Here is an 11,368-nt window from a genome sequence, read left to right on the forward strand (position 1 = left end):
AAGAGTGTCTGGTGTCTTTGTAGACAGAAGTTGTGTGATGGCTGCAAAGGGATTGGGTTCCTCCATCTTCCTGCTCCTGGTTTGTTCCAGACCTAAATTTTGCCCTTGACAATTTCAGTCTCTGGACTATACGTATGACTTAATCCTGAATCTTTGGTAAGGGTGCACTTATACAAATGCTTTGAGATGATTAGAGGGAATCTGTCTCAGCACCGTTGTAGGAGTTGAGAATCCATCCTTTTTCAGGCACTTTGATATTTAGAAGTGTACAACAAATCCTATGCTCACACTCTGCCACTTGTATGAAGAGGAGTGGTGACTTTCTGGCATCCAGGACTTACACAAATAGTAGGTGGTATAGGAATATTTCTTGTTCCCAAATATCAGACAAAACATTGGTTGTTAATCTGTCCCCATGGTGATAAGCATATATTTTCACACTATAAAAAGCTGCCAAAAACAAGCACTTGCATGTGGAATGTCTTTGAGCATTGAAATCTGGCAGTTTACTAGCTGGTTGATGTAGTGATTTTTTTTCTTTCTTTTTTTTTTTTATTGCAGGCTGAAAAAGCAGAAGGATTTATCAGACTTCCAGACTTCAGTGTGGACCGAGCAACCGAATGCAAAAAAAAGCAGTAAGTTTATCTCTCGCCCCAGTTTTGCATGATTTTTACAAGGAACAGAATCTCAGTAGTGCCTGACGATGCTATGGGGAGCTATTCTGTGTTATATAAATAATGAGATATTAATTGACCTACTGAAAGAAAACTATATTGCAAAAACATTTTTGAAAATTCTCTGCCAGATGTGCTCAGCTAAATCTGGAAATAAAAAATAGATCAGTATGCCAAATTTTTTTTTTTTTTTTACTTTGTTCACTGATTATGAGTAAACGCAGTCTATCTTAGATACCTTCTCTTAGATGGAGAGGTCAGCTGTGGTGCAAGTAATGCTGCTTTCCTCAAAGTCGAGACTATTATTTAGGTTGCTGTGGTGCAACTGAGCTTGGGCTGTACGCGAAGTCTCTGATTGTGCAGGGGACAATAATTTTGTTTAGCAGGGTATGGATATTCTCTTCAAACTCCAAATGCAGCACTGACTTCCAGGTGCTTCTGAGTACACTTTAAAGGTTTTGGGGGGGTGTTGCTGCTGTTCAGAGTTAAAAGGCTCAGCATGGGTTTTATTCTGTCTCTCAAGAGAAAGCCTTCATTCTTTTGTTCAGGTTTCATCCTGACATTAGCTGTAAGTGTTCTTGAGACTGTGGGCTTGACTCCTCCAAAGAAAGAGAGCAGCTATCTTGAATATGGGGAGATCCATTTTGTTTTCTCAGAGGAAACATTGAGTCACACAGTATAGGACCATGAGAAAATACTTTACTTCTGCAGCTGTTGGCTGTCAGTGAGTGGGAGGAAAACACGTGCTTATCACTTATTTGGGATGGGGTAAGTTAGGAGAACTGAGAACTGAGAGGAGCAACTGAGGCTGCTGGGACCCCATCAAACAGTGTGTGCTTCCACAGGACAGAGTCACCAAACAAGAAACAAAAGAGGGGAGCCACACAGTCTCAAGTTCAAAGACTATCGTTTAGGAAAAGAAAATACTCCGAAAAGTCATACTGGTGGATATTCAACTAAAGAGTAGTCTGGAGCAGAGACCCAAAAGTTAACTGCTGAAGGTAGTGAGGGTACTACCTCCATTTTGTTTGTCTCAAACCTGCCACCTAGTTGCCTCTTTGGTGCCTCCTAAAACTTGTCCTGGGAAAGACAGTGAAGAGTCAGTCCCTACTCACCTGCTGCGTGCGACTTCCAATTTTATGGTATCATACTTCCCTTCCCTCAACCATCAGTTTTCCATGCTGTTGAGTCTTAGCCTGATTAATCACTCATGAAAGCTGTTCCAAAACTTGGGTTGCCCCTGGTGCTTTCTCTGAAACTTTTCCAAGTTTACTATGCTTTTCTGAGCTGGGGAAAGCAAAGCCGCACACAGTATTCAAGATGTGGGCACACAACTGCATTATGTAATGGCATAATGAAGGTCTTTGTTTTATTCTTCATTCCTTCCTTTTTAGTTCCTGTAGTTTATACCTAAGTGGTATGTGTGGCCCAAGAAATGAGCTTAAAATAGACTAGAGTTTTAAGGAAAGAGTTATATGGATGGATAAACTGGCCTGGATTAATATAGTGGAATGAATAAATATTTCAAAATAATTCGTTCAGCTGTTTCTTATGTAAACTAGTTTTTTTATATCTCTTCTGTTTTTCTTTTCTTAAAGTGCTATTAAGATCAGCCACCCACAGATCAAGACATTTTATTTTGCAGCAGAAAATGTTCTGGAAATGAACACGTAAGTAGGAGAAACTGGCCATGTTTCATCCATCTCATGCCTGACAACACCCCTTGAAATTTCATTCTCTCACTGTCAAGTGGTTGTTGACAAAGCTATTTGGGGCATTACTGAATATGTTTTGTTTTCTGGTCATTGCATAGAAAAAAAATACTGCTATTTGCTCACTAATGACAGCTGAAATCAGAATCATATTATTACCCTGATTTTGATACTAATCTTCCCAGTATTTGATGGTGTAAATCCCTTTTATTTAGAAAGGTGCAAAGATTTGATATCTAGTTCATCACCTTGGAAGAAGTGAGGGAAGAAATGAAAGAGAGGGAAATGCTAAATATGGTTTTGTCCAGAAATAATCTAGGACTAGAATACAATAGTGACTGCTTTCAGAGTAGCACATCAATTAACAAGGAGGGTTAAAAGGATAGAAAGGGCTGTTTCTTTAATGTAAGTAATCATTTACTTTGGTGTCAAACTGTGTTGCAGTCAAAGAATCCTCATGACAAATTAGAAATTTTACTTCCACAAATTTCCAAAAGAACAACAGTTCATTTATGTAGTTTTTGATGCAAGAAGTAAAAATGGATACGTACACTGCCATTTCAGAAACCACTGAACTATCAGAAATAAATACTATTTACTATTGATCCAGTTTTGGCTGATTTAGATACATCCCATACTTTCTTTGTAATTTTTCTTCAGATTGCAGTCGGTTCACAATGCTATTGCATTAAATGGGCAAGTACTGGATGCAAAGCAGTACAATCTAAAAGGAAAGAGAGCTCCTATGATAGCCAGGTCAGGGTTTTAATCATGCCTTTGCTAGCGATCCTTGTGAGATTCTTCATCGGGCATTGACTGTTCTTTCCTTCTGTAAACAGGAGACCTCACCTACATTTGCCACAACAAAAAAGGTCAGAGGTTGTGTGTGACCCCTGAAAGGGCTATAGATAAGGAACAGAAATGTAAAATACTACTAGTAGCTTATGTACATAGTTAATATATTCATAAGGCTGTACTCTGTAGATGCATACAAGTAAATATAGATGGAAAGGATGTGTTGCCCTTTGCAACTTAGAGCAGCACAGAATGTACCAGCGAGGAGATACGCATCTGTTTCCGTATCACTGCATTACCTACCAGAGCTCCTGAAAAGAGCGAGAAGTTCTTCAGGTAGATGGGCTGAGGATGACTGAGCATGAGGCACTGCTGGACAGGAATATTTCTGTAGAGAGAGGAACTCTGGTGGATAGGGAAGGATGTAGGGAGAAGGAAAATGAAAATTAGAGCTAATGGAAGACATTAGAGAGTGTTAACAACCAGTTTGGACCCTAGCTGGAAATTCTCAGTGGTTTAATGACACTTTTTGAAATGTTTAGTCTCATGTGAGTGAGTGATTGAAATATATGCAGGTGTCCCAGCTCTTATGCCCCCAGAACTATTTTCTTCAAACTCCACTTCTCGGGTGAATTTCATTTTGGGTTAAAGCTAGGTGGGCTAGCACTAGAGCAGCCTGTGTTATACTTCACGCAGTATAGTACTAATTCCTCACTGTTGTAACCGATGATGTTTTCCTTGGCAAAGTATAAAATACATGCCTTTAATACATAAAGTACACACATACTCATATATATGTCAAAACAGACTAAAAGACATCTGTTCTCTTGGCTCTAGTCCTGCAAATACATATGCATGTGAGTTGTTCCACCGAACTCACTGGGGCATTCACGCGTGTCAAATTACTGGTGTGCATAAATGCTCAACGGGTCACAACCTTTTGTCACTCTTCATGCATGTATATCTATTAAATCAACAGTGGATTTACTAACTCAGTCATTTGCTTCATTAATTTAGCAGGGATTTGTGTTGTCATGCCCACCTGAAAAGTAAACACGTGCTGACTAGCTGCGTGCATTTACCTGACCAGTTGCACACGGTTACTGGCGATCTGTCTGATCACTGTGGTTAATCAAGTCCTGGATTTTTTAGCAATGCTTTTCTTTTGTTAAGTTTTTTTTTTATTTAAAAAATCATTCTGTTATGATTAGCTGTTAGAATAAAGTCAATAATCCACTCTTACAGAAATTACACTGTTTTCATGAATTGTTATGTGGCTCTATTGTTCATACTGCAGTCTCAAAATCCAGTTACTTTGACAATGAACTTACTAGCAAATTTCTCACTGCTTCAGTGGGATCAAGATCAGACACTATGTTTTTTCAGAGTTATAAATCTTAATTCCTGCCCTTCATCCATTGCTTATTTAGGCCTCGAGTTTTGATCTGAAAGGCTTGGGCTCTTTTAGTTAGTTTCTTAAAACCTGGATAGATCTGAATGACCTATAGGAAAACACAATATAAAAAAGTGTATCTAGGGATTGTTTTTAGCCCTAGAAAAATGTAGCCACCTAGGAAGAGAAATGAAAAAAAAAAAAACCAACCCTCTTAGTAGCTTAAAGCAAGACAGGAAGTGAGACTTACTGACAAAAAAGTACAAAGGAACTTGAAGAAAGCAGTATGTAATGGTCAGAAAGGCTGTTTTTAAACGGCTTAGATTCTTAGACTGTGCTGCAATAGCTTTGGCCAGTGCAGCTGACATCATCTCCTATTGCTCCTTTGCCTTTTGCTTCATCTCAGGTGAAAGACAACACTTCAAGAGCAGGACTAAGCCGCTGACTCTGTGTAACAGTACACATACTTTTCCTTTAGATTCCATGAACGGAACTCGTTGGTCATCAGTAGTGCTTTTTTCAGGACAGGGAAAGAAGATGTCCCAGGCAATTAGTCCTACTTACAACAGGAAATGATAGTTAGTATTCAGATATCTGGTGCCTTCCCAGAAGGTGATCTAAGAAATAGAAAGAAACTTTGACATTTAGTCTTCAGCTTAATGAAAATGGATGTTGTGATGTAGAACGCATTTGAAAGGGATAAAACTCTGTCTGAACAGCATGCAAGCATCCCTAACTCTGTATTTCCTCTGTTTCAAACACAGGTGGCTAAGTAAGCTGGGGATGGCTGTAGACCCTCAGGCACCCAGCGGAAAGAATGAGGAAGGTATGCTCCCGATGGTGGTTTCAGTGTCTAACCGCATCACGCTCTTCACAGTTTTTGCTTGACCAAATATCGTTTTCTTTCTTTTAAATTGTCAATTTGAGTCCCTCTACTGACTGAGCTCAGAGGAACCACACTGACACAGCACAGAGTAATCACAGAAACAATGCTGAGAGAAGCAGTGCCAACTGAGAGACACTCAGTGATCTTGGGAGAGGTGCCTAACTGCTTTCCAGCAGTTCGCTGGCTTGCTAAGCCTACCAAGCGTGAAGAGAAACAGCCGTACCACTCTGGGTTTTGAGCTGGTAAGGTGTATTACAGGAGCTGTGACATGGCCTGGGAGTTCACTAGCTTGGGAACATCTTGTGCAGTGTAGACCAATGCCTGCTGTTTTCTCCCTTCCTGCGCGTTTCAACAACAGCAGTATTGGGAGGGGTGGTAGTAGTGTACTGTACAACTTCCTTCAGAGCCAAGCTGAAGAGTTCATTGTGGAATAAATAATTTTAAAAGTTCCCTAGCAATTTATTTGTTGTCTTAATTCACACACTGACCTAACAGAACTTTTTGGTGCGAAGACACGTGCACTCGAACCAGAAATCTGGGCAGATGATAAAGCAAGTTACCTGTCAGACTGCTTGGGAAAGCTGCTGGTGAGGACACACATGCTGGGAGCTGCTTTAGAATGAGAAGCACTGTTGGTAGTATTGTTAGGAAACCAGAGATGAGTGAGGGATATGTATCATCTTCTGGGCTTTTGACACTCCATTTTTAGAGTATTGGTACCGGTGCCTTTTTAAGAGCTCCTCAGCTTGCAAAGCAGCTGCCACTATGGAGGAGAAACTGGGAGGTTTTGTAGTATGAACACTTAAGTGATGGAGCCTTTTGTCTAAGCACTGAAATGCTCCTGTCTGCTGTTTCCCAGAATAAAGTCGTGGTTTATGTCCAGGCTTTGGACACGTGATTCGATTATTGATTAGTCTGATCTGGCTCTGTTTATACTTTGCCTCCATTTATACTCTGCTATTAAAAGCAGCTTTGGGGCTGGTAAACATAGATACCACTGATTTCTGGAGATTCAGCAGGTCTCATCAATCGCTCTGTTTTCAGTTCCTGGTACATCTTTATTTCATAGAATCATAGAAAGTTTTGAGTTGGAAGGGACCTTTAAAGGTCATCTATTTCTTGTCAGGAAACTTGTTAATTTCCATACCCCCAGATTCCTCCAAAATGCCTGTTGTCCTCTTTGAACACAATTTTGTATCAAAACAGTCTGAGATAATTAGGATATAGGGCTATATGGACTATTAGGCCATGTTGCGAGGACTGCATGGTGATTGTATTTGGGGAGGAAGTGTCCAATCATGTTGTCCATGTTTCACAAAAGAGGAGTTTGATGGAAGATGAGGATGGAAAAAATTCTATATATAAAACCAAATTATTTTTTTAAAAGCCTCAAAAATGTATTATTAGTTGTGTTAGCTGAGAATTATAAAACAATTCAAAGGGAGTCAGGGCACTAATATTAATTAAAAAAAGAGAAAGATACAAAATAATCCACTCAATAACCTCTGCAGCACATCATCTAATTACTCTGCAATAAAGATGACATAGCCAAGATTTCTTCAGCTTTTGAGTCTGGTGGCCTATTTCCCCTTCAGAGAAAGGTGCTCTGTTTCTGGTGTCAAACACCTCCTTGTCTTTCTATGTGTGTTTTGTCATGGGTATTCAGCAACTGCCTTGAGCGTGGGTTCAGCACCCCACCGACACGCCTGGGTGGATGAGCCCTTGCAGAAACATTGGGCATTATCCACAGTCGCTTCTGTTCCTGCTGGCCTGGTTCCCCCCTCTGTATCACACACCGTAACTCTTCAATAGGGTCTTGGCTCTTGTTATGGCAGTTCTTGTGTGTTCATGTGCTTTCCATGCTTTTAACAGCCTCCAGCCCCATTTGTATCTGAAACAGCTATTGATTCTTTTTCACATCTTCTGTGTGCCTAAAAGGGGAGCTGTAGAAACAATAAGCTCTTTACTAAGAGTTATTCAAGAAGGCATTAATAGAACCTTAGAATTTGATATGGGCCTTTCTGCAGCCAGTCTCAGTCCTTTATACAAAGATGTGCCAGCACATATTCTGGTAAAGAGAATAGCAGCTATGCTATTAAACCCCCTGTAATTCTGCAAACAGTATGGGGAGAAAAAGTAACGGATCTCTGTGAGCTCCACTTTGTTAACACCTTAGAAACCTTGCTCTCGTGTATAAAGTGCTTTTCTCTTAAAACTTTGTTCCCCTCACACTAAAATCCCCCAAATGTCACGCACAAAAAGAAAGTGTGTGGGTATTAATGTAGTTAAAAGATCAGATAATCACAGGTGATTTCCCAGAGACCATGGTAGTGGTCTGAACCCATGAAGTTCAGCTCTGACAAAGTACTCCCAGAAAACAAACAACCCTCACCCACTCAGGGGGAGAGATGGAACGTTGTTTCTACTGGAGAGACCCAGGTGCATGGTGGAGGAAGAGGCAGTGCAGAGTGCCAGTTCCCGAGGTGACCACAGGGGAAGGCTCTGCTCTTGAGACACAGCTCTCACGTTGTCCTCATTAAGCTTTGGCTGTGTCTTTGCAATCTTTTATGTCCCCGGCTCAGGAGTAAACTCTGTCACCCTTCACATGTAGTGAAGAGCTAGATGAAAGCAGTCGCTCCTACAAAGGTTGGATGTGGAATGCTGATGCATGCTGGGCGATTTAGCAGAGGGAAGTGATCTTGCCCAGTGGTTACAGCCAGGCCTAGGAATAGGAACAAGCAACTTGCTGCCTTTTCTTTTCTCTGTCTCATTTTATCAATGATCATCACTTCATTTAATCAACTTTTTAAAAGTTTTGAAACTTTTTAAAAGAAAATGCTTTCACCTGCTACACAGGTAGCTGAAAGAAATAACGTGACTGCCTCTGCCACATGTCAAAAGATACTGAGGCTCTATAGGCTTTTTATTTAAAAAAAATAGGTGAGTGTATAGTTCTAGAATCCTGTGTTTACTTTTAGAACTAGCTCTGCACACGTACTGGCATGCCACAAGGCGTGCCTGTGTGAGTTACTGCGTGGAGACAGAAGACGGCCACGAGGCTGCTCTATGGGGTCAAAAGCACCATGCGAGCAGCTATTTTCTCCAAAACCACAGGAAAACTTCCTGGTTATGGAGATTAGGGGACAGAATTTGCTACTCGTAACAGTTCTTCCTAACTTACACTACAAAGAATGCAGCTGTTCTTTTAAAGGCTGCAAAGAGAGGATAAAAAGCCCACCCCAAACTTATTATTGAAGCTATATCTAGAGTGTTGCTACCTAGAGTTTTCTGCCATAGCATACTAGCAATTCTGTTTTTACTTAATAAAAAGAAAAATTATTGCTATGAAATACCATAACATCACCACCAATGGGTTAGTTTTCACTGTAGGAGACACTGACATGTTATAGTATGGTCCTCAGCCCAGAACATCTGACTTGGTGACCTGTGATTAACAGCACTGAGAGGAATAACTGAGTGTTTGTCTAACACTTTGGTTTTGCTCATTTTGAATGTCTGCCTCAGAATGCTACAGTGAAAGTGAACACGATGAACCAGAAATAACAGACACACCACCTCCCCTCTGTGCAGTCCAGCCACCACCTCCTTCTTCGGTAAGTGTTACAGTAATTAGCTTATTTCTTGGTGCTAGCCAGTGGGAACAAAACTTTAATGAGGTAGCAGACCTCTGAGGAATAAGCTAAACCAGGGGCTGGAAATGTTCATCCTGTGTGCCTGTGAAATGCAGATGCGCTGGCTGCCCCTGCCCCATGGCAGAGCACACAGTTATTGCAGCCTGCCCCACCAGGAGCCTTGCACTGTAAAAGAGCAGCTCCTTCAGACGGAGGCACTCTACCTCATACACAGGCTGTAACTTCTATTTACAAAGTTTTTAACACACTACCATAACCTAGTTTTTCATACTACTCTTTCTTTAATCAGTTGCAAATCTTCTTTCTTCTTGTGACCCCAGTAGCATCCTCCCACAGATTTGTATTTATTTTTCTGAGTGAGCTGTTCTTAAGACTGTCGAATTTGAAGCTTCTTTTGTGGCAGTGAAGTGAAGGGAAGGAGGCCTCTTCTTACAGTGATAAAATTGGTTCTTTTCCTTCACTTCTGAACAGTAGACTATAAAAAACACAATAGGCACCTTCCCCAAATCTATGCTATTTTTCTCTCTTGCTGTAGTGTATTTGTCCAGAATATTCCTTCCTGCCTTGCTTTATTTCGTAAATTAAAATTAAAATAAGCACTATGCACCCTGATGCATCTAATCAAATTGACTCACCTAATTATTAGCTACCTATCACACTTTTAATCTTGTTTCTATATTGATGCTTTTCTCAGTGATCTCATCTCCCCTTACACATGCTTTAGGATACGAATTTTACTTAATTCTGTGTTTAGAAATGAGTAATCTAGTTTGGGATGGTAATGCAGCTGAAATAAGGAATCTTGAGTTCGAGCCTACCCCTTTGCCAGCTGTTAAAGATAATATCCAGAGGAATGCAATAATACACTTAGTGTTAAATCATCTCATTGCACCTCGTGGAAGGGATGTTTGCCTTGCTGCCTTACTGCTGTGGAATAAGTCCCTGTATGGCTTGCTGAAATGACATCCAGTAGCTGGGGTGGGCCCAGAGGCAGTGAAGCAGGAAGAAATTTGAAATATACAGGCGAGATGGAGAAGCTTGTGCAGTCACAGGCAATAATAAAAGGAGATGTCATGCACAGGGTTGCCTGTCTGGCAATCTTTAATTAGCTTGCATAAAGCTGGGAGTGTATGTCACGCTGTCACCCACTTGCCCTGTTCTGTTTCAGTCAGATAAGTCAGTCTTCACTTCCTCTCCCGACACAGCTGTGCAACGTTAATCACTGTAAAACAATTCACCCGGCGCTTGGGAGTGTGTGGTGTTCACTGCTGCATAAAACATGATTATTTATTGCCTGTATTAACTTCAAGTTAAATGTGGCCAGGGGGCTATAAATATTGGAAAAAAATAGGAACCTTGGCAATACATTTCTGAGAGTTTTTCTGGGCCGAGGGCCGATAATGAAGCATCTTGAATTTTATACCTGAGTGGCTTGCCTTTGAGAGACTGTCGATGTCTTTTCCATCTGCTCGCCTCTGAGTGAATGCCTGCATTTTTCCAGATGATCAGTTTTAAACAGGTGCTGTTTTTTACTTTTCTGTCTTTTCTGGTTTCCTACTGCTTGTCAATCTGTTGCTGCAGAGGTGATCTCCATTTGTCTCCTTCCCATATGTTTTTCTTGAGTGCTGGCCCCCACATTTTAGCAGGGGATGTGCGGGGAACAGGCAATGGTGCAGATGCCGAGGAGTCTCGCTTCCTCAGCCTTTCTCTTAAAGGCCGTATTTCCTCCAGTTGTTCCCTCTCTCCTCATTTCCATCTGAAAATCCCTTTCCCCATGGACAAAGGTTAGTGTCTCCTGAGCAAAGCTGTCACCTTTTCACCCCAGAAGTGGCTGCCAGAATAAGGTCCAGCTGCCATGGGTCTGCACTATGTTCAGCTTGCTGACGTGGTAGGTAGGGACAGTTAGGTACCATCTCAGCTGTGTTTGACTGCAAGTCAGAGTCATCTTTCAATTACCCAATTTAATTTAATTTCTGGACAAGTACTGGAAGAAGAAAACCACTGGAAGGGTTGGGAAAGCACAGCTTCTACTGGAAAGTCAATTCTAGGAGTGGAGCTCTTGGTTGTCTTTGGGCAGGCTGGTTAAACATTGCTTGCTGCCTGTTTATTCACTGCAGAGTTTTTGAACCAAGCTGTGAGGTCCCAAATGTGATGGATTTGGGTTGATGCTCTGTGTGTACACCACTTTTGGAAGGTCTGCTTGAATCTTTTCAGATTGCTCCTAGAAGAGATGCTTATCCTGGAAACCCAGATCA

General features: G+C 41.2%; 1 protein-coding gene across 1 annotated transcript in view; it reads left to right on the plus strand.

Moving 5' to 3' along the window:
• Nucleotides 1–11,368, plus strand: part of IPCEF1 (interaction protein for cytohesin exchange factors 1) — a 41,945-nt gene that overhangs the window by 14,124 nt on the left and 16,453 nt on the right. Inside the window, exons 4-7 of the mRNA XM_010133221.1 lie at nucleotides 562–635; nucleotides 2,273–2,344; nucleotides 5,339–5,400; nucleotides 8,986–9,074. Of these exons, the coding sequence (XP_010131523.1) occupies nucleotides 562–635; nucleotides 2,273–2,344; nucleotides 5,339–5,400; nucleotides 8,986–9,074 (297 nt within the window). The remainder of the gene's footprint in view (nucleotides 1–561; nucleotides 636–2,272; nucleotides 2,345–5,338; nucleotides 5,401–8,985; nucleotides 9,075–11,368) is intronic.

This window comes from Buceros rhinoceros, unplaced genomic scaffold (genome assembly GCF_000710305.1).
Source record: "Buceros rhinoceros silvestris isolate BGI_N320 unplaced genomic scaffold, ASM71030v1 scaffold4723, whole genome shotgun sequence".
Classification (NCBI taxonomy): domain Eukaryota; kingdom Metazoa; phylum Chordata; class Aves; order Bucerotiformes; family Bucerotidae; genus Buceros; species Buceros rhinoceros.